The sequence below is a fragment of the Magnolia sinica genome, chromosome 11 (genome assembly GCF_029962835.1).
Source record: "Magnolia sinica isolate HGM2019 chromosome 11, MsV1, whole genome shotgun sequence".
In the NCBI taxonomy this organism is placed as follows: Eukaryota; Viridiplantae; Streptophyta; class Magnoliopsida; order Magnoliales; family Magnoliaceae; genus Magnolia; species Magnolia sinica.
The window spans coordinates 14,579,423-14,606,667 of NC_080583.1; the positions used below are offsets into that span (position 1 = coordinate 14,579,423).

The 27,245-nt window shown below is 40.3% G+C and overlaps 1 protein-coding gene across 5 annotated transcripts; it reads left to right on the forward strand.

Moving 5' to 3' along the window:
* Positions 1 to 1,181: 1,181 nt before the first annotated feature.
* Positions 1,182 to 20,820, forward strand: LOC131218859 (uncharacterized). Of its 5 annotated transcripts, none has more exons than XM_058213725.1 (9): positions 1,182 to 1,553; positions 6,692 to 6,765; positions 10,848 to 10,990; positions 11,158 to 11,204; positions 11,292 to 11,400; positions 11,793 to 11,854; positions 13,497 to 13,611; positions 15,551 to 15,714; positions 20,417 to 20,820. In XM_058213725.1, the coding sequence occupies exons 1-8, from the start codon at positions 1,395 to 1,397 to the stop codon at positions 15,697 to 15,699; spliced, it is 858 nt and encodes a 285-aa protein (XP_058069708.1). In that variant the 5' UTR covers positions 1,182 to 1,394; the 3' UTR covers positions 15,700 to 15,714; positions 20,417 to 20,820. The 5 variants fall into 5 exon arrangements, with proteins under 5 accessions (XP_058069708.1, XP_058069711.1, XP_058069709.1 ...); XM_058213728.1 differs by having other exon boundaries at positions 20,445 to 20,820; XM_058213726.1 differs by lacking the exon at positions 20,417 to 20,820 and adding an exon at positions 20,060 to 20,349.
* The last annotated feature ends 6,425 nt before the right edge of the window (positions 20,821 to 27,245 follow it).

Consider the following 27,245-nt stretch of genomic DNA (forward strand, 5'->3'; position numbering starts at 1 on the left):
ATAAGATGAAACTGATTGAGGTTTGAATAGTTAGATGGTCGGTAATATCGCAAAGGCAAGATCGAATGGCTTGTATCAAGACTTGAGTGTCACAGGAGACTCAGTTTCTATCTAGGCTAGGAGAACCAGGGTTAGACTCTCTCTCTCTCACTCTCACTTTCCTTAGTGAAGGGATGACTAGATGGCTAAATGGCTAAGGCCTTAAGGGATAATGAGGCTTTTGCACACTACTTACTTATCAAAATAGGAAGGGAAGGGGGTTATTTATGTTCTCCAAACTTGATTTTCTAGCAATTTTTGCAGAGTCCAGGGGTAAAAGGTGGTTGAAGGGCTAGAATTGAAAATTGCCACATGGCATCATCTCATGGATTATATGAGGTAGTAAAAGGATAAATTTAGAAAAAGAGATAGGCATCAGAGTAAATATACACCATCCACACACTTAGGGGTTGTAAAAGAGAGACTCCACATGCTTGAGGGACACCAACCCAAAGAGGGAGAGTGCCACGTGGCTGGTGGCAAGCTAATTGTCGCCGGTCCACACTTGGACTTCCTCCTTTGACAGGTAACCTCCCACACTTGTGTGGATGCTTTACTGTGAAGGACGCGATACTACTGTTGCACACTATACTTCGATTAGGCTTGATTTTGGACTTGGTTTTGAGTTTAATTAGATGAGTTGACTGGGTAAGTTGATTCGATGATTTAACTCAATGAGTTGACTGGGTAAGCTGACTCGTCAAGTTGACTCGATGCTCTAGTTTTTAAGATTAGATCAACTTAGTCGATTAGGTTGAGTTTTGGGTCGAGGATTATGGTTTAAATTGACAATCGATTCAAACTCAATCAAATTATTACCTTAGGGTAAGGTATCTACAAGCTCGTAAATAAAAAGTTTTCTTCTACCGGAGGTAACGTGCAACCCATCTTCGAAAGAAGAACCCCACCCTTCAACAATTGGTCAATCATCGCATAGACAACCGATGTTCTCAGGCATCGGTAATATACAGGATCCCTTCCACATATCTGCCTATGCCGATGCTTGCGGTTAAAGTGTCTGGTTTAAACGAGGAGTGGTGGCACGCACCACACGTGACCAAACCAAACCGAGTGCCCCCAATCCTATTTAATTTTTAGCACATATAGATAAACGGCCGGAGAGAGATATATCAACGATCCCCGTTCAACAATAAAGTGTCTTAATCTTGGTTGACAGAGTCTTCCAATCTGGACATTCTCCATACAACGTGGGACACAACATACCAACGGTCTGGATTACCGAGCCAGGGCCCCATGAACAGAACAGAAAACCCGAGTATACTGTAAAAAAAATCCGGGCTGAGTATCATATAATTCCTCTGTCGCAGCAGACGAGGGCGACACTGAGAAAAAGAATGCAGACCGTTGTGGCCTCCTCTCATCGCATCCAACACCTCACCATTCATTCAAGGCGGAGAATCGCAACCGTTCGATCCTTCGCAGCATCAGACACATCCAACCGTTCACGTGGCGGTCTCCCGCGCTTCTACTCCGAAACTCTCCCCCCTTCGAAGGCAAGTACCCAACGGACCCTTCCTCCCTTTCCTGTCTCAGAACTGATGTAATCATTATTTCATGGACGGCGTAGATTTCGATTTGGGATTTCTAGTCTTAGTAGAATTTTCAAAAGTAGCGAAATGGGGTTTGCTTTGTGCTGTATTGGAAAGAAAGAACTCTATTTGAATCCACGAAAGCAGGCGTGGATTGCCGACTCGTCCGAGTCGACTCGGACTCGTCCGAGTCACATCCGGTTCGATACCACGAGTCACGCCCTAAGCATGCACGACTCGCCTGATTAGGAAGAGTCAACCTCGACTCGGGGAGTCACGATTCGACTCAGGACTCAACGAGTCGGTCCAAGTCACCGAGTCAGAATACCACGCAAGCCATGTGGACAGTGGGTCAGGTCTGGATCCGGATCTGTTCGTGGTCGGCCGAATCTGACCTGACCCACATAAAATTCGCTCACCCGAAGCTCGACCTGAGCGGATCCATTCATTACACCTATTGTATTGTAATTGGGTGGGGCTCAACCTGACCCAACTTGACTCGTCTCAAATTGTACCATGGTTCGATGAAGAATGAGCTAATAATGAGATTTTTTTTCAATAAATGGGAAGCTTAAGATGCTTTGGGATTGAAGTGAGGGAATGTCTACAATACCTGGATTTAGTCAGATACAACTTGTTATGGTAGAAGTGGTCATGAAGTATTGCAACCTTTTAGGGGTCTAGGGATCAATACTCTATGCCAATGTTGTGTTTTTGGATTTTCGCTTGATTGGATCATCTGGCTTTGGCTCTGCCCATTGATAATCTATATGGGCAGGTCGGGTTGGATAGTGTTGAACCCAAGCTTCATCCATTTACTTGAGGCCTGTTTGGAATGTGGGATTAGGTGGTATGTACTTGCATTTGGTCCAATGTAAATTCTATCTTGTGTTTGGAATTGATGGGAAGGATTGGATTAATCCAGGTATCATATCATCCAATCCCAGTAGGAGATTCGGCGGGATTTCTGGTGGAATCCGCAATCTACTACATCTATGGGCCCCACATTGATGCTTGTGTTTTATCCAAGCCATCTATCCATATATGCCCTTTACACGTGACGTGACACTCGAGTTGCGTATGCATATAGGCGACCAACATCAGTTGTAAAATTTGGTTAGTTAATTACAATTCCATGGTTCACCAAATGCTAGTTTCACTTAATACAGTGTTTTTCCCAAAAGAATAATTTGATCCCAAATGTAGGGATGGTTAAGATTCCATGGTATTTCCAAACATGTAATCATTGTGTAATAATGATGTTAATTCCACCTAATGCAAATATGCAATTCAATACCACCTAATCCCGTGTTCCAAATTGGCCTCATTTTTTATTTTTTATTTTTGGTTTGAGGCCCACTCATTTACTTAAATGGGCCTCACTTTTTGCCTCAAGCCCCACCTGCCACCCAAAGTGTTGGGTCAGTTTAACTATAGTTGCACGGAGCATGAAGGGAGGGGCAATAGATTCAAGTGCAGTAGGGAAGTGTCTATGTCAAGATTTGAACAAGTAGCTAGCAAGCGGGAGCAAGAGTTAGAAGTGCGATCCGTAGCTGGAGTGGCACCTAGTTAGAAGGATCTTGCAATTGTGAGTTGCACCACGGGCTGACCTAGCACATTAACACCCAAACATGTAATCATTGTGTAATAATGATGTTAATTCCACCTAATGCAAATATGCAATTCAATACCACCTAATCCCGTGTTCCAAGTTGGCCTCATTTTTTATTTTTTATTTTTGGTTTGAGGCCCAATCATTTGCTTAAACGAGCCTCACTTTTTGCCTCAAGCCCCACCTGCCACCCAAAGTATTGGGTCAGTTTAACTATAGTTGCATGGAGCATGATGAGTGGATTGATCTAATTTCTTCATCAGGTGATCTTCATAGTACAGTCCATTTCGACAGTCCGGATATTCCACCAAAGTAACACATCAGCAGAACATAAAGGAAGGTTGTATATTAAAGTTAACATGCAGCATTGTATGTGAACATTTCTCGTAGGAGGTGCATGCATAACAAATATGTTGAGAGAAATGAAGAGATGTAGCTGTCTCAGAAATAATGATACATTTTTTTCGAGGAAAATATATCATATGTGCAATCTACTCTGTGAGTGGGTTACACCAATTGATTGAGTCATGTCATTGGCCGTACATTGATTTTTGTGTCCAACTTGATGAGTGGACTTTACATACCAGTTGATGATTAAGATATGGCCTGTTACATATCAGTTGATGATCAAGATATGCGTCTGGTTTACATAGAAGTTGATGATCAAGATATGGCCTGTGACATATCGGTTGATGATCAAGATATGGCCTGATGTATATGTCTTGATCGGGGAACCTGCCCCTGCATTATATAGACTCAAGCATCGAGAAGCATTCCATACATAGACTCGAGCACTGAAAAATCTCAATGTACACGTGTCAATATTGGTTTGATGGGGCTGCACAAAGTCAAATGACATACACTATGGTATGTAATATATTTGGATGGGGCAAGTTCAGGATAAATAGTATCTAGATGGTATAAACAGAGTTGAGCTTGCAATCTAATGGCTGTAGGGTAATTTGGTAAAAAATTATTGTCAACTGCTGGATAAAAAAAATAAAATGCTGAAGGTTGTGTATCCATAACTTAATGAGTAGGGGCTTTAGAAGAAATGGTATAACAACTACTCAACCAAGTAATTTTGCAATCGTATTGCGTGTCTTCATGCTTAGCAGGGGCTCGTCTAGCATTGCACTATCTAGACATCTACCTCTTGGAAATTCCCCCTTGCAGGTAGCAGTCAGTAGTTGCTATGGTGCAGTGTTGGGCTTCTCTTCGTCGGTATGTGAGCCGTGTTAGTAGTCATGTATTGGTGGGTTCACTACTATTTCGTGCACCAACTACTTGAACATGACCTTTCATGTATGGGTGTTTTGCGCTTCGTAGTTTTCATTCGACCTGTCCCTCCAAGATCCTATTTTGATGGCTTGCCTTTCAAGCAGTGCATGTAACAGTTGGGCTCAGGTTCAATACTCGGTGGGACCATGTGGCATGTGAGTGGGGTCAATGCAAGCCTCTGCCAAGGCTGCTTCCAAGAGCGCTCATAAAACAGGATGTTAATATTTGGTGGTCCGATGATAGTAGAACTTCTCCTAGTTCGCTGTTTAACAGCTCACTTAACTTCTTGGAAGAAAGGCTAAGATGATGATAGTGGTGGTGATGATTGTGTGCCCATGGGAAATGATATTATGTCGTGCATATAATTGCACAAATAGTGATGGTAAGTGGCAATAGATTCGGGTGCGTGTGGAAAACATTTGCTTCACAATGTTAGCTAGCACAAACAACTAGAAGCAACATCAGAAGTGTGAGTCTGAAGCATGATTCAAAGTAGGAGCAGCACCTGAGTAGATGGTTTGTTCAATTAGCTTGGGCACCGATTGCAAATGTTCGGTATTGTTGATCCTTATCATCACCTGTTCAAGAATGGATGTTGACACCCTCACTAGTTGGTAGAACCATGTAGCCTTGCATTCAAATACACCATAAACATGAATATGTCATTGGGATATGTCAATGTTTTTGCAAAAAGATATACACTATGTACAACGCAAGCAGCTTTTGGGCTTTTTGACCCACAATTAATTTCTCTAGGGGTAGAGACCATTGGATTTTCAAAAGGACATGGGAAGATATTTCAAAATAATGTAGGATATTTTGGTAACTAAAAAATTTGGCTGTTGTCAGTCGAACGATTCGGGTTTCACCAGCAAAAAGCCTGCAATGGTTTAGATTTTGCCCACAAGAAGCAGCCAGTATTTAATGTGGGTAGCCCGCTCTTTTCTCTACTGGTAGCCCATTCCGACAGTACTATTAGGGAACAGTGCAACAAAGGCTGTATGGGGCCCACCATGATGACTGTATGAAAGCCACTCCATACATCTATTGCCATACCTCATGCTAGGACGTTAGGCTGAAAATGAGGCAGATCTAAAAGTTGAGTAGGCCACAATACTGGAAAAGGTAGTGATGGGTTGCCTATTGTTGAATGGGCAGCTTGTAGCCACACCCTTCGTGTCTCTCCCCTTTTTCCTCTCTCCACGTGTGTTGCATGTGCATTACCCCCTAGTATACTGAACTCAGAGGTTGAGGGATACCCAAATTTGTACATGCATTATGGAAATTCACTCGCTGACAGATTAGTTGGCAAGATTGGATGTTGATTTCTGTACTCGTGGCCCAATCCCTCTTGCAATGCAACTTTAGTAGTCCGTGTATCTCATTCTCTATATAAATATCATCTGTTTTTTTTTTTAAAAGGAAAGAAATGATCAGTAAGTCACGTGTTCATGTTGATACTGTAGACAATGCTTCAAAGCTTCCATCAGATCCCACTTTCTCAAGAATGCAGGTTTCAATGGAGTGTCTTTTATTTTCTGAATTCCATCTTTGTTCGCTGATTTTATTGTGTGTTTTCAAAGTTCTAGAGCTTGGTGACTCGACTTGAAAAATCATTCTGAGTAGACTCGACAAGATTTCAAGCTGAGTCATTAAGAAATTCACTGTTGAGCGGGACTTAGCTTTGACTCAACAAGACGTTGAGTTGGCTCGTCAACTGGGTCAACTCGATGCAACTCGGCATGGCTTGAACCATGTACTCACAAAGTGAATTGAATTTTATTTAACAAATTTACAAAGTGGGGAGATGAGACTCGAACACCCGACCTCGAGGGGAAGGTACACATGTCGATACCACTGCCATTCATTGTTTTTGTGATGAAGTGAAACCATTTTTTAAAAAACTCATACTGGTGCAAACATGTATTATTTATCTAATACTTCTTTATTTAATTATTAAATATCGAGTTGAGTCTTTGGGTTGACTGAGTCGGCTGAACATCAAGTCAAGTCAAGTTTTCAGGTTTTTGAACTATGCCTGTTTTCATTTTATTGATTGTTGATAAATAGTAAATAATCTACATTTATTTGTTCATGTGTTGTATTTGGATTTGTACTACTGATTCATTTTGAGTGCAATCTTGTTAGCTGTATGCAATTTTGGACTCAGTTATGTTCATTATGTTTTCTTTTCTATGATTTTAACCAGGGCAATGTCACTCGGGTACAAGGAGATGAGTTTTGGCACATGACAAAGGTCTTGCGCTTGAATGCGAATGATAGGTAAAATTTAATGTCCATTTCTTTCAATGAACTAGACAGACAGCTGCTATTGGTTCCTTTGTACATGAAACCTTGGACTGGACCCTAATATAAAGTAAGAATTATTGCCTTTCAAAAAAAAAAAGTTACAAATTCTTAGTCAGTTCCTACTGTAAAATTTATGAATGTAGATGCGAGCTTTGATGAGAGATGGTGTGTTTTAACACTTCCATACATATAGATCCACTGCTCTAATGGCAAATATATGGAAATTTTTGCTTGAAAATGAGGAAGATAACCTTTGGAAATCACTATTTGTAGCCACCCGGTTCTTTTTTATATTGTTGTGGTACTTGTATATGATTCCATAGACATTCATATCATATTCACAAATGCATATAAAAAGAGAGACACATATAGTCGAGAAGCTTTTATTTATTTAGGTTCTTGTACATTCCAGGCTGTGATCTGGCACAAGCCTTTAGTTACATTCGACGAGAATTACCCTTGATTTTGAGATGAGTCAAAAGAACTAGAGTAGCTGTGAATATTCAAATAGACTAATAAGACTATATCAAATAGACTAATAAGACTATAGAACTAGGGTTGCTGTGAATGCAGTGGTGACTTCCCTCTTTCTCATGCTCATGGAGAAGCGCCTCTGCCGTATTCTCGTGACATACACTACCCTGATTATGATGAGAGATCAAGTTTCCTACACTGATGCATGCAAGGTGGAGATTTTCATAAAGCCAACCTCTAACACAAATGCGCCCATGAAGGTTAGGGTAGGAGTATTGTTCCACAGGCGCAGACGCATTCCTGGAAACAGGAAATGGGAATTTCATTGTAGGGGCGCGAACGCGCTCATGGATGTAGGAGTTGGAGATGCCCCTCCTCAAGGGTGAACACACTCGTGGGAGGAGGAGATGGTAACGTTGTCCATAGGCACGGACGTGCTCTTGAAAGTAGTGTTCGAATTATCTCCGATATTATCGAAATATCTCTGATATTATCTTTATCTCCACCTTAGCTATACCGATAACACCGGTAGCGATAACGATAGCGTTGGTAGTATAGAAATTCCAAGGATTAGCAATGTATCTCTAAGTATCGCCAACGTACCAATATCACTAATGTAATCACCAATATTTTCAACTATGTAAATTCTAGGTGTCGCTTGTATTGCCAATGCATCAATATCGCCAATGTATCACCAATATTTTTAACTATGTAAATTCTAGGTAATGCTTGTATCATAAGTATATCGACGATATTTCAATAGTATCGCCAACATAATGATATCGTCCAAATTTTGTTTATTAGAAAAAAATTTATTTCAAATTTTTTTCATGGGCACATGGTTGTATGTAGTGTTCAATTTGTCATTGATAATATCTCGATACTATCGATATCGTAACATGCGTGATATTGAGACCATAATCTTTCGTTCCTTTGCAATTGTTGATGATTTCTTAGTGAAATATCAAGTGTTGTTGATATTTTACCATATTGATGGATGTTTGGATGGAAGGTTGGACTGATTTCTTACAACAAAACATACTTTTAAGGTCCCATTAAATGGAAACTTGTTATGTATGCATTCTTTTTTGCAATTTTTTTTTAAAAAATTTCTAAATATGCAAATATGTACATTTTAACATCTCTTAAAGTTTCACTAAAAATTCTCCCGTTTTCCCCATGTTTCCCCGCATTTCCAATTATCAGTGATATTATCGCCGATATCGATATTGTTTCCACATCCCTGGCCTGCGAAACTTGTAGCGATGCCGATACTTTGAACACTGCGTGAAAGTAGGGGTTAGAGATGCCCTTCCTCGAGCGTGGACATGCTCTTAGAGGAGTAGCTTTGATATCTACCCTTGTGCGCGGATGTGCTCACTCAACAACGAGATGTACATGCTCATAGATATGGAGAGCACGCTCGACAATGAAGTGGACGCACTCATAGATAGTGAGGATGCCCTCAACGACAAAGTGGACATGCTCATAGAAGTAGGATGCGCATGTCATCCCTTTCCCTTCTTGCTTAAATCTCACCTATAAGAGGGATGTGCATGGAGATGGAAGAGATTGAAGGGAGAGAGCTTTGAGTGATATTTGTGTATGGAAGCATGATGTCTAGTGTAGGGGTTCGACGGGTATTTATAAATGAAGATTCTGGAGATGGGTGTCGTTGTGGGATATGTATTGAATGGTGAGCACCTACGAGGGACATCTGTTGTATGTGAAGGCGTCTCGAAACCAGTGCCAATGCATATCGTGTCACATCGGTATGTTGACATGTGTCGGTCATCTGGGTGTCCGCACTGATTGAGACTGGCCACCTGGGAACACAGTGGTTGGAGGATCTAGTGCAAAGCCGCATACATAGATGGTACACAGCGTAGAGCCGCACACATTGATGTGATTCAACGAAAGGCTGCACACGTAGTGGCATATCAATGTGGGGCTGCGCACGTATTATCTATCAGCACGAGATTGCACATGTCAAAATAGTCAATGTTGCGTCTAGCGCTAGATGGTAGGATGTAGCGCGGACGTTGATGCCTTCATTTTTTAATTTTTTTTTCATGTAGTACTTATTTTCTTTTTTCTTTTTTAATGGTTATCATGTACAGTTTCATTTGGAAAGTTGGAAAGTAGGTGTATGCAAATGAATAGATTTTTTTTATTGATCCCCTAACCATTAGCTTGGGAACAAGCAAACATTTAGTTTTTTTTTTTTTTTTTTTTATTATTATTATTATTTTTTTTTGCACTTCTTTGCAAATTCTTGTTTGGGTGAATAATGGGAATTTCAATCTACTTACACATATAATCCCATTGGAGCCCATTCGGATGTAATGCCTGGAAACTCTTTCTATGAGTTCCATCTGTCTCATCTCTACCTTTCCAAATGCTTGTTGGGCAGATAGTGTAGAAATTCAATCTACTTACCGTATAATCCCACCGGAGCCCATTGGATCCGCTGCCAAACTGCAATCTGATTGGTATTTTTGGCTGAAACTGTCTGCATGAGTTTTGGGAGCAAACATGGGTAATGGAAACTGCATTAACTGGCTTCCATTGTCTTGCTTTTCCGCCACAAATCAGTATGGGTTTCCTTTCTGGCATGTGCTGAGCACATCTCTTTTGCAGCAAAAAGCGGAAATACTAATTATTTGAAAACCTTTCAAGCTACGTCTAACCGATCCGCTTATTTCTTGTCTTATGATTTGATCTATAGTTGGCGTAGCCGCAACATAATGCTCGCATCTCTAAGGGCCTAATTGGTGGACGCCTGAAAATGGGTTCATCTCATTTTAGTTAATTATTCCATAGAGATCATGATCTCTAATACATAATTATGATTGACTACATGGAATTAGGTAATCTCTAATATCTAAATACATAATTATGATGGGGCATGCTCCACTGGTACCAGTACCATCGTATGCTTACAGTGGCATTGGTCTGATGTGGGGTCCAGTGATGCGTTCACAGAATCCAACCCTCCATAGCCCAAAGATCAGATTGATCCAAAACTCAGATTGGCCACAGTACCGGGGACATATTGAGAGGGAACACCTACCATTGATTGGCATGGGGCACCCAATGTGTTCTGTATATATAATCAAGGGCGTTCAGACCCTTCGTCCAGTCCAATGAAAGGTCATGACAAGATTCAGGTTGTTTTGCGACTCATGTAGGCCCGTATGGAATTTTAGGGCAGGTGTTTCCTCACTGCTTTTTCTCTTTTCTGTGGCCCCCATTAGTTTTGGATCAGGCAGAGTTTTGGGTAATAGGGGTTTTTGGAGTTGAAGCATCTGATGGACGGGTTGGATGCTGAAAGTACATCACGTGGCCCCACATCTGCCCGGTACCACTGGAGCACATCCCAATTATGATAAACTAAAATGAGATTAACTCATGTTTCAGGTGTCTACCACACATATATAATTCTTTAATGGTGCCGGTGCAATAATCAATTCTTAATTTTTTGTTTTATGGATGGAACCTGACATATGTGTGTAAGAGGATATCTGATAACTTGCATGCTTGTATTGCATGTTATGGTTTTCCTTATCATAACTTGTAAGGGTAGAGCTCTTCAATGGGACAGGAGGTGTCATTGAAGGATGCATACAGAGGATTGATCGAACCGGGCTGGATTTCATGGCATTGGAGGATCCAAAAGTAATACCGGCTATGGGCATAGAGTGGCACGTTTATGCTGCTTTTGGTGGGTTTTTTTTTTTTTTTTTTTTAAATTTTCTTTATCTTTATTTCTTTATTATTATTATTATTTATTTTTATTTTTTCTGATTGCCTTTAGCTTCCCTATGTGGCGATGTGTTCTTCTTGGACATACACGCAGATTCTTACATGTTTCATATTGCTTTTGTTCAGGTACTTTAAAAGGTGGCCGGGCAGACTGGCTTGTTGAGAAATGCACAGTGGGTTTTTTAATCATGCTTATGGGTTATTACAAGATCTTTGGTTGGATGAAGATGATGAATATGCTTTTTCTTTCTTTTTTGCAGGAGCTGGGAGCTAGTAGTGTTACACCTTTACTAACTGAACGTTCTTCTTCAATCACAGAAAATCGTGTGGACAGATTGCAACGAATCGTATTAGCTGCAATTAAACAATGTATATTGGTTATTCTAGTTTCTCGAACTGTTGGTTTTTTAAGGAGCAAATTGATATTTATCCTTCCAGGCTAGGTGATGTGGGGGCAGGTGGTACATGAGGCAAACTACTGGTGGCAGATTAATGACTGGGTTAATGTGGGTCACATTTACCCGGCCATTTAACAGCCACCAGGTAAGCTGCCACATATGTGGCATTGCCTCATTTACCTTTTCTTCTATGATTTTTTTTTTCAATGTCTGTTCAATTAATTCGGTATTCATTTGGTACATGTGGTTGAAAATTATTTCACTTGCTAATCGGAGAATGTCTGATGTTACTATGTGTCTGCACATCCTCCTTTGAGTTCGGCATGAAATGATCTCATAAGCATTTTGGCTTGCTTGTTCTAGGTCAACGGCTACATGAAATGACACTCAAGCCTCCGATGAAAATTGGAAGCCTTCTACCTGTAGTGAGTTATCCTTTTCTCTATCATATTAAAAAAGAAAAAGAAAAGGAGAGCCATATATGTATCGTGAGACATCCTTATGTCATATTAAAAGAAGAAAACGTGAGTCATCCTTAAGTCATATTAAAAGAAAAAATGTATTCGTATTGTGAGTTATCCTTTTCTTACGTGATATTAAAACACACCCATGCACGCATGTCTTTAGTTAAAGACATCACTATTTCTGATAAAGTAGGCTCTCATATATTTGCACATTTCAAAGCCATATGATACCATAATGGATTTATTTTTTTTCACATAGGTGGAGAGTGAACTTATTCGGTTTTAGGTTTTGACACCCTTGAGGCTAGTTTGGTTATTGTCAAAGTTATGTTTGGATAGAACTTTTTGAACTCATCTGTCCAACCAAGGATGCTTGTACATTGGCACGTGTGGACATGTAGCGCACTTGTAGATTAATACTGACACGTGACACATGTGGGTTACTTGAAGGTGCATTATGGCATATGCTGATAACTTGAACATGAATGGTGGCACATGTGGCGTATGTGCATATGGGTATTGGCACATGTGGCATATGTGGGGTGCTTGAAGGTTGGATATTACACGTGGGGTAGTTGAGGATGAGAACCCTCTTGTTGTACATTCACACATGTAGATCATGTGGTGCATGTGACAAATGCACCATGCACGTATATGAAATATTGCTATGACCCCATGTATTTTATGGAAAATGGGTTAACCAACTTTGTGTCCGGATTGCCTAATCCATACTAATGGCTAGTTTTTTGGACAACCTTGTCTTTAGTTTTATTGGAATTAGTGCCACAGTCTGAAAAATGGTCGGTGACAAACCATGGACATGTGCCCTATCCGGACAAGGTGGTCCAAATAGAAAATTTTCAGTAATCAAATGGCCCGTTAGGCTATTAGGAATTCGGGTACTTGTAGTTGTGCAATTAAATGAAATCCCTTCAAATATACATACATGTTATGAATGGGATTCTTGTATACTTGATCCATATCCTAGATTTCAAGAAATCTGGAGTTGTATCCGCGCTTCCTATATTCTTGTCTATATCTGGACATCTTAGGACATAGATGGTGATGTAACTTGGACACCGACACCTATGGCATTGCACATGTTGACACACGTTTCAGTGGCAAACACAAACATGAGGTGCCATGGAAAGCCTAAACATACAGATGTCTCTTTTTGGATACACGATATAATGATTTTGAAAAAATGTGTAATTTTAAATCTTATTTAAGACATGCCAAGGATATAGAAGAAACAAGTATATATATTACAAGCATGGGCTTGGGCAGTGCATTTGTTCGATTCTCCATCGTTTGCTGCTCTTTGTACTATTTGCCACCTGGCTACCTTTACCAAGGTTGGGTTGGGTACCTAGATGGGCTTTGATGGCCCTCATGGTTACTAGGAGAACCCACCTATAGTTGAGTGAATATTTTTTGGTTGCAAATGTAATGTTGTACTACTTGCAATGGGACGGCTGTGTCTCCCACTAATCCCTTTGGAAGGATATGCTAATGTTTCATCACTCTAATAATGAAAAAAATAGCACAATTTTGTTTTCCTTCCCCTTCCATGGAGTTATAAATTGTGTTTCTTATGATGTAGGTTGCTCAGTCAAAGTTAGCTTTTCTAGCAGCAGCGGAAGCAACTCCTTTGGTTAATGCCCTGTCTTTCTCGAAAAAAGAAGCTAGCGGGCTTATAATAATAGGGCCAGAAGGGGGTCAGACTCTCTCTCTCTCTCTCTCTCTCTCTCTCTCTCTCTCTCTCTCTCTCTCTCTCTCTCTCATCCATGTATTGATTTACAATATAGATATGCATTGCACATGTTGCTTTCACACATTAATGGCCCGTTTGGTAACCACCAAAGTTGTGTCCGTAATCGGATATTTTGGACACATCCTATCTGGGCACATCTTGCAGGGATACAGTATCATGTTCTCATAGTTGTTTGCCAAACACCTCGGAATATGTAAGCACATTTGGTGCATGTAGATGGATAGGCAAGCACATGTGGTACATGTAGATGGATGGACAGGCACGTGTGGACCTTGGGACATTGGTGCATGTGGACATACGGGGTGCAAAGCACTTGTAGATTGATAGAGGCATGTGGCACATGTGGGTGCTTGAAGACATCTAGTGGTGCATGTATGCATTGGCATATAGGCACATGTGGGGTGCTTAAGCACATGTGGAGTGCTTGAAAATGGATGGTCTCACTTGTGAGGCCTTGGCACACTGGTGCATGTGGACATGCGGGGTGCAGAGCACTTGTAGATTTATAGAGGCATGTAGCACATGTGGGTGCTTGAAGATGACTAGTGGTGCATGTACGCATGGGCATATTGGCACGTATGGGGTGCTTGAAGTTTGGATGAAGCACAGCTGGGATGCTTGAAAATGGATGGTCTCACTTGTGCACATGCGATATGCACTTTTACTGTTGGCAGTTAAAAATTCTTGAATCATTGATCTGGAACCTTTACATTGTCCAAACCACCTAAAATCATCTCTGGGTCCCTTTGTGGCACAAATTAGCCTCCCAATCCCTCTTCCATGGCACCAGATCAGGTCAATCCAACAGTTCAAAATGACACCAAGGATGCCCAAACAGCAAGTGCACCAGCAAAAATAGGAAAAGAAGAAAAAACCAAGCATGTCAACAATTGTCACAGGGAAAAAAGGACTTGCGATAGGAAAGCTATAACACAGGATGTGTTGCCTGCGACAAGCTTGCTGTGACAACTTCCTGTCATGACAAGTAGTTATAAGCACCTCCAAAATCATGGGGAATGTGTAGGCATGGTCCTTATCGCTACCAACCATTCCCATGGCCTATTGAAAGGGTAAAAAACATTAATAAATCCTTAGAAGTCTCCCGAATTGCTGCAGCACCAAACCACATCGAAACCCACTCTCAGTGTCTGCGACAGCTAAGTTGTTTGACAGCATCTGCACTATCTGTTTCCTTGATTTCTGACATTGCAACCAAGTTCGAAAGCTGTTGGTTTCAACACTGAGGTCATGGGTTCGAGTACCCATGTGGGGTGTGTGGGTCTGGTGGTGCGAGTGAAAAAAAACCAAGTTCGAAAGCTTGGAGTCTAAGGTCTACAATACTGTCCAACATGGAAACTCACTTATATTTTGCAAAGCCTTGAATACTTGATCTTTATATGAATGTTGAAGTGATAAAGTCCTTTGATATACATTGATACACCACACTCTGAAAGCTTAAGCTTTTGGAGTGAATGGTTGTTTGACATGGTATCAGAGCGGAAGATCCCATGTTCAAATCTCGAGAGCAGCAAAAATATGCCTCTCTAAAATATTATTCTCCCACGGGGGACCAGGAAAATCAGGTCCGGCTCCGGGACCGGGTAATCAAGCCTGGCCTATTTATGGTGTGAGTGTCCCTCCACCCTCATCAGTATGTTCCCGTGCAGAGTTCCCATCCCGCACGTGCGGGGGGGTGTTGAAGTGATAAAGTCCTTGATATACATTGATACACCACACTCTGACAGCTTAAGCTTTTGGAGTAAATGGTTGTTTGACAATGAATTGGTCATGCAATTTCATAAACTATACTCTTTTTTCCTCCTTTTTCTTTAGAAAGGAAAGAACTTAATAGTATATTGGTGTGGGTGATTTTGCTGTTTTAGACTTCACTGAGGAGGAGGTGAAACTGATGACTGGAGCGGGGGCTACTGCCGTTGGTCTTGGGCCGTGCCGATTACGTGTTGAAACTGCAACCATTGCACTCTTAGCAACTCTGATGTTATGGTCAGACTCTCAACCACCACATCCTTGATAGCATTGTCAGCAGGTAGGACTTCTTCTTCTTTTATTTTTTCAATCATTGAATACGAGATGCTTTGAAAATGTGGAACTCTTTTCACTTTTAGTCTGAAATCTGTTCCATCGGATGGAATTTTTGTTGCACGAAAGATGCGTACATTCTGGATTCCTCTGTTTCCTTTTCAGTTTGGTTTGTAGTCAAGTCTGGAGATCGCAAGCAATTTGCGTAATTCTCTCGAAGCATATGATTTTTATTTATTTACTTATTTTTATTTATTATTTTTAAAAAAATTTTAAACATGAAATCACAATTCCTCAGTGTCGCTGATTAAGTAGAGAAATCTAGTTTTCTGAGGGGTTGCGGTTGGTTGTTGTTACTCCTCATGGGTGTTCTAGAATTTGCAAACTCAACTTGAAAGTCTGAAAAATGCATCGAACAACTCAGGTCGAGTTTTTTCAACTCTCGAATAACAAGATTCAATAACATTTAATATTCATATGTATATACACATTGTCAACTTTGGGTGAATTCTCTTTGGTGTTGAGTTTGGAACAAATCCAGTTCTTATTGTGTTGAAAAATCTGATCGATTCAAGTTGAGTAACTCTATTGAGTTTTTATGAGTCTCAAAGAACAAGGTCCAACGATATTTAGGGTTTTTTCATTATAACCACCTATCATTTAGTTCATCTCCCAAAAACCGCCTATCATTTAGTGCGTCTTCCAAAATTTGTCTATTAAAGTTTTTCCAAGTAAATGCTTACCTTAAGCCATTAGTAAAGTGCTGACTGTTAGAAATCCACACGTATAAAGTATGGTCTTTCTTAAAGGGATTTTTTCATATGATTGCCCATCATTTAGTCCACACACACACACACACGCGCGCACACACACACACACACACACACACACATATATATATATATATATATAAACCACATATTTTAAAAGTTTTTCTAAATAAATGCTTACCTTTTAAATATACAGTTGAAAAAGTAGCTACTTTGACTTTGATTAACAGATAGTTAATGAAAAGAGTCGTTGCAGTGTAAAAGACAGTTTTGCCCTTTTTAAATATAATTTCCACTGTTTTACCCGGATTGCACATGGCAAACGTGAGCTCGGATGAGGCAAAATTTTGTTGGGCCCATTGCCATATCCTTCTCACATATTTTGTCCACTGGTTTCATGAGCTTGTGGTAGTAAAGATCTAAAACTCTAGTGAGTCATACACTAGCATGTTTGGCCGGACGCACTGGACAGAACTGGATGGTATTAAGTGGGATTTGATCCCGATTTCTATTCAATAGTCTATTTGGATGGCTATATGTTACTCCACCTCGTAAACTGCACCGGCCTCCCAAGGGATTCATGAAATCCTTTCTTCAAACTTCGCCCATCCCTCGGTACAGCGTGGGATACGGTATGAGACCATAGGCAGCCTCACAAGCAGCCCATGATGTATAACTTCGATCTACACCGTCCATACGTAAGGTCCATTTAGTATAGAGAATTGGACCAAAACAAAAGTAGATCCAAGGCTGCAGTGGACCACACCGTAGGAAGCAGTGGTGCTAAGGACGCCCACTGTTGAAAAACGCTTGCATTTCTAAACACTCCCACTAGTTTACAGATGGAGGAGGGCCGAATCTCATCACCCATCCAAACAGAAAACGCAGATAATCCTAGGCTCTTCCAATTCACTAGAATTCCTGGACAACCACTGACAGTCCTCTCATTACCTTAAATCTAATTCCATCCCTTCTAATCCACTCTAATGCAACGTCCCAAACTGGCCCTAAGAACAACGGAATTGAACGCATACCATTGAAACGTTATTGGGACTATGAGGTTGATATTTGTGTTTTCCACTGTTTTACTCTGCCTCGAATTTGCTTTCCACATCCCTGTAGTCTTGTACTACGATGATTCTTTCGTCCAGCACCCTCTTTCTTTCACATTGCACTTCCTAACTATAACTTCCTTCTAAAGGCAACCGTCTTCGTTGCCGAACCTCCAATGCTATTTGCTCAAGAGCCCAAGATTCATTTTCTCTAACTTCAATAGCCAGATAATCAAATAAACATAATTTTTGGTTCTTTGGGCAAATATCCTACTCCCATGGACACCTAACAAATAGCATACATGTGATAGTTGTACCCCATTCATTATTCAGATCCAATTGAAATACATCAACTTCCCAAGTTTATTGTGAGAGATGGCTCTAACATATTTTGCTTTATCAAGTCCTACAATTTCATCTACACATGCTGCATGTTACATGAAGATCATATAAACTGAAGCTCCGTGGGGCCCACCGCGATGTCCTTGTGACATTTACCTTGTCCATCAGTTTTGCTAACTCAAGAAAGGACATTGAACCAAATCTAGGCAGATCCAAAACTTAGGTGTTGCATAGGGGGATGGAAACACCCATCGTCGAAACCTTCATGTGGCCCACATCATTGTCTTTGTGGGGTCAGCTTTGTCCAATAACTAGGTAGATCAAAACTCAGGTGGGCCACACCATAGGAAAGAGAGGGGATGGAAACGTGCATTCTTGATGCATTCATGGGGCTCACCATCATTTTTTTATGTTCCATCCAACCCATTCATAAGGTGATGCCCACAAGGATGAAGGGAAAACACTAACACCATCCTCATCTGAAACTTCTGTGGGCCCCAATACAGTTTCAATGGCATGCATTCAATCCACTATTTTCTGTGGCCCACCTGAATTTTAGATATGCCTAGTTTTTGGGCTCACATCCCACCATGAGCTTACAGAACTGATGCATGGAGTGGATATGATGACGACATTGCAGCGGACCCCACCAAACTTTTGCTTACCTGCTGAGCTCGAGTCAATCAGGTGTAATCGAAGTACAATAGTAGAAACCATCATCGAAAGGGGTAAAACTGTCTTTTAGGTTACTACAACCTTTTTTTTTTTTTTTGGTTATCAGACGGTTGGAGTAAAAAGTAGCTTCTCTTTTTTTCTTTTTTCTTTTTTTTTTAATTTAATTATAAATTTAAATCTCGTATATGTAAAAGGTAAATGTTCATTTGGAAAAAGTTTAAAATTAGACGATATGTTTATATATGCAATGAATTATAGGTGGTTATATGACAAAAATTCTAAAAAATCCTTTGAAGTTAATATAGCTGTTTTTTCCATCATACATCTAAAGGTTAGTATTCATTTAGAAAAACTTTAGAAGTAGGCCCTTTTTTGTATATGCAATAATTGGTAGATGGTTATATGAAAAAAAATCCCTAGTGGGATGCGGATTAGCTAGGACGGGTTGAGCAGCGAGTTTAGCTATTGAAATGACGCCACCGAGTCTGTGGGCCGCACCATGATGTACGTGTTGTATCCACACCCTCCATCCATGTGGAGAGATCATTTTGGGGCATGAGGGAAAGAATGGGGCAGATACAAAGCTCAAATGGACCCCACTATAGAAAACAGTGGGGACAGTGACACCCACCATTGAAACCTTCCTAGGGCCATCATGATGTTTATTTAAGATCTAACCTGTTCATAAGTTAACACAGGCATGGATGAAGTGAAAATACAAATATCAGCTTGATCGAAAACTTCTTCAGCCCCCAAGAAATTTTTAATGGTAGGCGTTCAATCCCCACTTTTTTTTTTTCTTCTGGTGGGTTCTGCTTGAGCTTTGGATCTGATTCATTCTTTGGCTCATGCTCTAAAATGATCTCTTCAAATGGATGGACGGTGTAGATACAACACATACATCGTGCTGGCCCCCATAGAACTTGGTGACGTCACTTCACTACCAAAACTCGGTACTGATTATGTCAGTAGCGAATAAGCGTCCGTCCATCATGCTGTATTGAGTGTTGGCAAGGTTTTTATTTATTTGTCTATTATTTTATGTATAAAGGTTGACTGTTGACCAGCTCCTGTTTTTGACCAAGCTTTGGAAGTCTGGTCAACTCGACTCAGCTGAGTCGAGTATTGATGAGTTTCCAAACCATTCTCCTTGCTATCACACCACACGTACATTAATATAAGGCCATGCAGGCACGTGCGTGGGACATCCAAGCTGTGCATCTAGTGGGCCCCATTCTGTAGGCAATCCAACCCGAAAAGTGGACCCGTCCACCCAACATAGGGGCTACTTGTGTAAGTAGTGTGTGGATCTTGTGGTTCACAAGCCTGATTTTCGGACCAGATAACCCAACTGATGCAGGCCATGATATCTCATGTGTCCAACGTGTCATGAACAATGGTATATGCAGGATGCATGATTTCAATCGAATACCATCTGATTTCACCCATCATATTTAGAACATTTGACCATTTTCGTTTTAACCGTCCATTCAATGGTCATTCATTGCAACAGCCAGGAGGGTCCAATTGGAGCGGTTTTCAGGCTAATACTCCATCTACAATGGGACCCACTATTTTGACAGCTGGATGGCATGCATATATACGACATGTGCCTTCAGATGGGCTGACATAAAGTAAGATCAATCAATCGTACAGATGCATGTTAAATCCTAGCCGCCCAATTAGTGAGAAGTCAGATTGATTTGGTGAGACTGGACACTGATTAGTTGGAATTTTTGTTTTATTTTATTGTCAAAAGTTAGACCGTTTACTTTTTAGTTGGCAAAGAGCATTGGATCTCTACTAGTTTGTTGTACTTATATCATCTCGTGGGTCCCACTATTTGGGCGGTCCATATTTGACTTTTCAGGTGCATAAGCGTTCCATTTGTGCGGCAGGCAGAGTAGCGGTATATCAATACCCGCTGGAGAGATGCGACGCACAGCGGTTGTGCCACGTATAGATGTAGTAATGTGGCACTTGTGTGCAGCATCCAAGGAGCGCATTAGGTGCGGTCTTGATCATGGGGCCCACCTTGATCTATGTGCAGTATATCCACGCCCTCCAACCCTTTTCCCAGATCATTTTAGCTGGTGGGATTAAAAATGAAGCAGATCCAAATCTCAGGTGGACCACACTGCAGGAAACAATTGGATTGACCAAGCTTCTTGGGAGCCACGTAAGCTTTGGGCCTTTTTGGGAGCGTGGATTTGAAATACTCTTGTTGTGTTTGGCACCTAGATTGAGAATCAACTTTAATCCAAAAGTATTCATAATATATCTGCAGGGGTTTGAATTCAATTACTAATTTTTTTTTATTTTTTATTTTGAAAGATCACACAAATTATATTAAACCAAAAGCAAAACAGGGAAGAGATTAGCAGCAGAGAGCAAACAAGGCTAAGCTCCGAGAAAAAGAAGATCATAATCCTTCAGCAAATCTATATGAACAGCCCATTCTAAAATTAAACACTTAGCTTTAGAGGAAACAACGTAAGCAGAATTAACGATATCGTTGAAGCATTTTTCATTTCTTTATTCCCAAACTGTCCACCAAAACTGTCATTCTCCATAAACAAGATCTATGCTTGCCTAAACTGACCTGTGCCAAGCCTTAAAGGAGTCCTCCAATTCTGGAGTGCACCAACTGAATTCAGCCCAAATTAAAGAGATGAAGGGGCAATGCACCAAAAGATGGTCGAGTGATTCTTCCATCTTCATACAGCAATGACAAATATTAACTAAGCACATCCCCTTCTTCCTCATATTATCCATTGTCAAGATCCTCTTCTTACTAACCAGCTAACCAAAAGCGATTATCTTGAGTGGAGCTGAATACTTCCAAGTTTGCTTACATAAGAGATCATCATTTGAGACTGAGATATCCAACTGATTGTAGAATGATTTAACTGAGATATCCAATTACTAAATTAATTTTATATCTCTAATTAGTGAGCTTATGTAATTTTTGAGACAATGGTTGTAATAAGCCCACTGAAATATATACTTTGCCAAAGGATGATGAAATTCCAAGTCTCAAATGGGCCACAAGCACAAGATCACGTCTGAGTAACTAACCAAAAATTTTTAACCGTTAATTTACATGGACAATGTTTGGACAGTGCTGATAATCATATTAAAGTAATTATAGTGATGCAATTGATAATCTAATTATTTTAGGATATCATTAATGGGCCATGTGTCCATAGATTAATAGTCCAGTGATACACACGTGACGTGCAGCTATGGTAATGATTTTAGATGTAATACAGGGTCCCTCCTTGGATTTCATACCCCCTGATTGAGGGATTTGAAACCCCCTTGGATATGAACCCCCATTTACTTTATGGTGCTAAACAATCAAGGCTCAAATCCCCCCAAATCCATGGTGCCAAATGACCCCTTACGGTGGTCCCTGGGAAGTTTTTAATGGTGGCCGTTCAATCACCACTGTTTTCCTGTGGTGTGGTCCACCTGAGATTTGGATCTGCTTCATTTTTTCGCTCATGCCGTAAAATGAGCTGGAAAAATGGATGGATGGCTTGCATATACTACACATACATCAAGGTGGGCCCAATGGTCTCACTATGTTGGGTGAGGCCAGGGCCGCACCTAATCTACTCCCCATCCAGGCCAGCCATCTAATGGGCCATCGGGGGAGGCTACCACAACTCGAAAATCACGCGGGATCACTTATAAGGTGGGCCACATCTACAATCTAACTGGTGAATTTCTTCCACACAAGTATTGCCCACTTGATCATTGGACCAACCTGATTTTTGGGCCACAGCATTCTCGCAGTGGGCCGCATTTGATCTCTTTATTGGATCATGATCACGTGCCACCTCATTGGTCTAAACGCTTTCGAATTTGGCAGGCAATATAAATAAATAAATAAATATCAAACTAGCTCTGCAGCTCGATACTTTAATTCTGCCTAGGAGACCCCAGAAGAAATGTAATCAGATCTGTGGTCAAGATCGTTAGATGGAAGATTGCCCCTGATGAATTTTCTAAATTCTAGATAAAACTTTGATACTCTGGCAGAATGTGATGGATGATAAGCATACAATTGTAAATTACTTGGAAATTGCATACGTGGCATACAATTTAAAATTAAAATGTTAGAGTTATGGTTCCCAGTTTAGATGCATCGTCAATCAGGCTCATTTGATTATCCATCTATTGGGTAGTTAAAAATGAAATAATAATAATAATAATAATAATAAATAAAATTCAATGGTCCTGTTTCCACAAATGAGTGTATGCAAATTCTAGATGTTGGGACCATTCAACAAATCTGAGTTTTGGAGTGTGACTTAGCGATGGTTCCACTATTTAATTGGTTTAGTTAGATTGCCTTTATTTAATAAATTTTATTTTCAGTACTTACTACTGAAATTTGATATTTTTAATGATTTTCATGGATTTAAGTCGTTTGGCAAATCTAATTTATTAAGTGCTTAAATTAATTTTTACTAAAAATATGGGTTCGTTCTGTTTGGAGAATAGAATCGTTTTCGACCACACACACAACAATATGTCGAAATCGAAAGAAAACAGAAAAGAAAAAAACAAATTACAACACAAATATTTACATGATTTTCTTTCGGTACATCCATGAATTCATACCGATGCACTATGTTCCGAGGCACGATGACGAATCTCTTTCACAGCAAAATATATATTATCCTTACATAAAACACCACGTGAAATTATGAAATTGCCCTCTGGGCAAGGGGTGCCTCCTTGGGATCTCCAGTGATCTCAGCATGGAGCTCAACCAGCGAAAGTGCCGGCTAGATAACTAAGGGCATGTTTCGTCCATGGAATAAAATGGTTTTGAGTTGTATTAGATGGGATTAACATTGTTATTGCGCAATAATTACATGTCTGGAAAATACCATAGTATTTTAGCCATCCAATCCCATGTTTGGAATAAAATTCTTGCCAAGGAAAACACTTGATTAAGCAAAATCCTGTTTGGTGGACATTGGAATTGAAACCAACAAACCAAATTCACAATGCGTGTCATGCACTTGTACACATATATAACCATAATGTCACGTGTAAATGGTGTATATGGATGGCCGGCTCACATGTGTAATGGATTTGAAAACCCATCAAAATCCCGCAACAGACCAAATACAATTTCATCCCACATAATCCTAACCTTTCTCATCCTCCTAAACGTTGGATAGAATTTGCACCGAACCAAATACAATTCTATCCCACCAAATCCCATCTAATACCCCGCGCCAAACGCCCCCAATATATCTCTGTTGATCAAGCTCCACAGTGCCTAACGTTTGTTTCAGCTTAGCTCCCTTCACTTAATATTAAAGGTTGAATGCTAAAATAGTGGTACATTAATATTTTATTTCACTACTAATTAAGATATCTCTAAAGTTATTTCAAAATTACAATTCAACATGTAAATTAATTGTCAGAGCTTATTTTTTAGTTTATCAAATAACACCTTGGTGAATGCTGCTTAGATAATTTTTGAGTGCCTATGTATCAAGCATCATACTACTTGTGTATCATATCACTTTGTAATTAGTTCTGATGGTTTTTGTAATGGGCAAGCTCAAAGTGGCATGTTATGGCTAGTATATGGAGTGTATAATTCTAGGGAAAAAAATAAAATATAATTATTATAATTTGGTTTAAATTTTTTAGCAAATTTCCTTACAATTTTGTTAATTTGATGAATATTTTGTATTTATTTTGATAATAATGTAAGACTATTGTAACTCATTTTTGTCTGATAAGAACAGAGTAACTGTCCTAGCATTTGTTAGGAAGGTCAATCTATTGTTTAACTTCAGCTATTGAATTGGCCCTCTTAGTCTAGGTGAGTTAGATCATGGCATGGATAATGGATTGTTTTGCACAAAGTAGTCATTTTTTTATCCTTTTTCTTTATCTTTTTCTCAAATGAGCCTAGAGCTAATTTTTGAAATAGTGCCAGCATGTTGAAATGGAATAATTGACTTGGGGCACATTTGGATAAAGGAAGACGGTCACTATCTTCTTCTCTAGAATAGCCCTTTAAATCCACGGAGAAAGAAAATCTCTAAAATGGAATAAAAATTAATATTATTGAATGAAAGTGCTCTACACAGTACACAATGTAATTGGCCACCTAAATTAATTTCTAATATAATTAGACTTTAATCATTGATTAAGGATTTTACCTAACTTTCTCACCTCCTGCTAGCCGGAATACTGTGATTTAATGTAAGTAAAAGAGAATATATCGGGGGCGCCGGTTAAGGCCGGGGACCCTCCAATGCTTAAGTCAGGCATATGGACTTGCAGGAGTAATAGAAGAATCGGGTGTTGTATATGTACTTTTCATCGTATGTGGAGTCCTTATTTATAACCTTTTGACACTGATTTTGTATATGGCAATGTTTCTCTATGGTGGATGCGTATTGTGGAAGAGATCTTTTATAGTACGTGTCATGTTTCCTTATATCCTCGACGAATATCTCGGAAGATAATCTTATCTTTATAACAAATATCTCGAAAGATAATCTTATCTTTATATATTATAAGTGTATTTCTATCCGAGGCCGACCTCCGAGATCAAGGTCTTTAGTCAAGGACGAACTCTGAGGTCGAGGTTGATAGGCTGAATTTGGCACCTGAGTCCGAGGACAACATTCGAGGTCGACCTTCAAGGTTGGTAATAGAGGTCGAGGTCGAGGTCGGGGTGGTTTTTTGGCCCTCAACTAATCCATAGTTTTTGAGTCTGTACATCTGGTCAGTCCATTTTTACCCATAACAGTAAACCCCCTACTTCTGAGCATTCTTCAAGAGCTTGGGAAGTAAATTTATGAGGACTGACACCGTGTGATGCCTTGCGCCGAAGAGGTCGAAGGCTGAGAGGTCGGACAAAGTAGAGAGAGGTCGAGCAATTGTAAGATCGATAAGTCGATTGTTCAGTGGTAGATCGCACATGATAGAATTAATAAGAGGGACTTTTGTTACCTTCAACTGAGGGAAGTCCTAGTTGTTCACATAGTAGTGGGCTGAGCACTTGGTAGAAGGACTTTCTTCCCTTATACTAAGGGAAGTCCTTATAGTTGATCGTAAGGTCGGATAACAAGGAATTGAAAGAAATTCTCCTCCCATAACCTTGGGAGGTTCTTTTATAATAGAATTCACAGTAGAGGACTTTCTTCCCTTGCACTAAGGGAAGCCCTCATAGTCAGTCGTGTAGTATGTGTAGCATTGCCAATTAGTGGTCTGACCTCTTCTGTAAGGGTCGGACAATTAGTTGGGGAATATTTTTTTCTTGTACTAAATAAAGTCCTCAACAGACTGTATAGTTCGAATAGTCGAGAGATCATTTAAAAGAATTTTCTTCCTAACTTAGGGAAGTTCTTTTGTTATAAAAGCCCGTAAAGCAGTAGAAAATATAATAATAGAATCATGAGCATATTTTTCCCCTTTTAAAAAGGAAGGTCGCTCTTAGTCGAATAGGTTGATCAATCGACATGCTCCTTAGTATCTGATGTCGAGGTACACTGCCATCGATCTTATCGTCCTCTTTCTTTTTCTTGGTGTTAACAGTAGAGGGCTCCCCTTATTCCATTTGCTTCATATCCTTAGCCATATTGTTTCCTTTTCGAGTAGCTTTTTGTGAACTAAAGAACTCATCAACATTGAAATATTTTTTATCTCAGTTAAGTGGGTCAGCGAGGGTAGTTAGGGGGTTCTTACCAATAGAGAAGAGAAACTTTCTTCGTTTAAGGCCGGCCACCATGGCGGCCAATGTTATCTGGTCAGAATAACCATCGACTTAGACAACTTCAGTATTGAAATGGATGACGTAGTCTTTTAACAGCCCGTCCTCCCTCTAAATAATCGTAAGGAGGTGGGTCGATGGCTTTCTCATATCTTTCCCACCGATGAACCGAGTGATGAAAGCTTTGCCGAGTTGTGTGAAGGAGTTGATGGATCTCGGCTTCAGCTGACTATACCACTTTCGTACAGTCTCTGACAAAAGCAGGGAGAAGGCTCGACACATAACCGAGCTCGACATGTCATAGAGCTCAATCCATGCCCTGAACGATTCCAAATGCTCGGCTTGGTCACCAAATTCTGAGTAAAGGGCAATTTACGGCTTTCGAAATTTTGATGGGAGTTGGGCTCCCATAATATCATCGATAAATGGTGGCCTTTTCTCTTCCAACATAGCCTCGATTGAGGTAGGGGCTCGGGCACAATAAGCTTGTTAGATGTCACTGAATTATCCTCGGCTCTCCCTAAACTTGACCTTCTAGAGGACCTCATTCTTAGCTACCTCCTTGGGTGTCTTTCAACACTTCTTCTGCTCCAATGTGTGGCGCAAGTCAGAGTCGGCAGGCTTGGTAATTCCCGACGTGTGAGAGGGTGCATGGCTCGGCTGCCCAGGATGTTGTTTGGTTCTTTGCGAGTTGATCGGTGCTTGAGGTGGTGCAAAAACCTTGGTGGCTGCACGTGCATCTACTCCTTGGTTGGGAGGTGGGTTTTGTCTCTCCAGGATTTGCATTATCTGGTTAATGTTACCGGTCAATGCTTTGACTTGATATTTCAGAGAGATGAACCGACCTCCTCGATTTTGAGACCATTGCGCAAGGCCTGGAGGTGTAGAATTAGCCTGGAGTTGGGATGGTGGATCTCCTTGGTTTACGGACTGTTCCGCT

Excerpts from the sequence above, each read along its gene's own strand:
- LOC131218859 (XM_058213725.1), top strand. The coding sequence starts at position 1,395 with ATGCAGACCGTTGTGGCCTCCTCTCATCGCATCCAACACCTCACCATT. Across the intron at positions 6,766-10,847 it reads CGCTTGAATGCGAATGATAG|GGTAGAGCTCTTCAATGGGA; the intron begins GTAAAATTTAAT and ends ATAACTTGTAAG. Across the intron at positions 10,991-11,157 it reads GCACGTTTATGCTGCTTTTG|GTACTTTAAAAGGTGGCCGG; the intron begins GTGGGTTTTTTT and ends GCTTTTGTTCAG.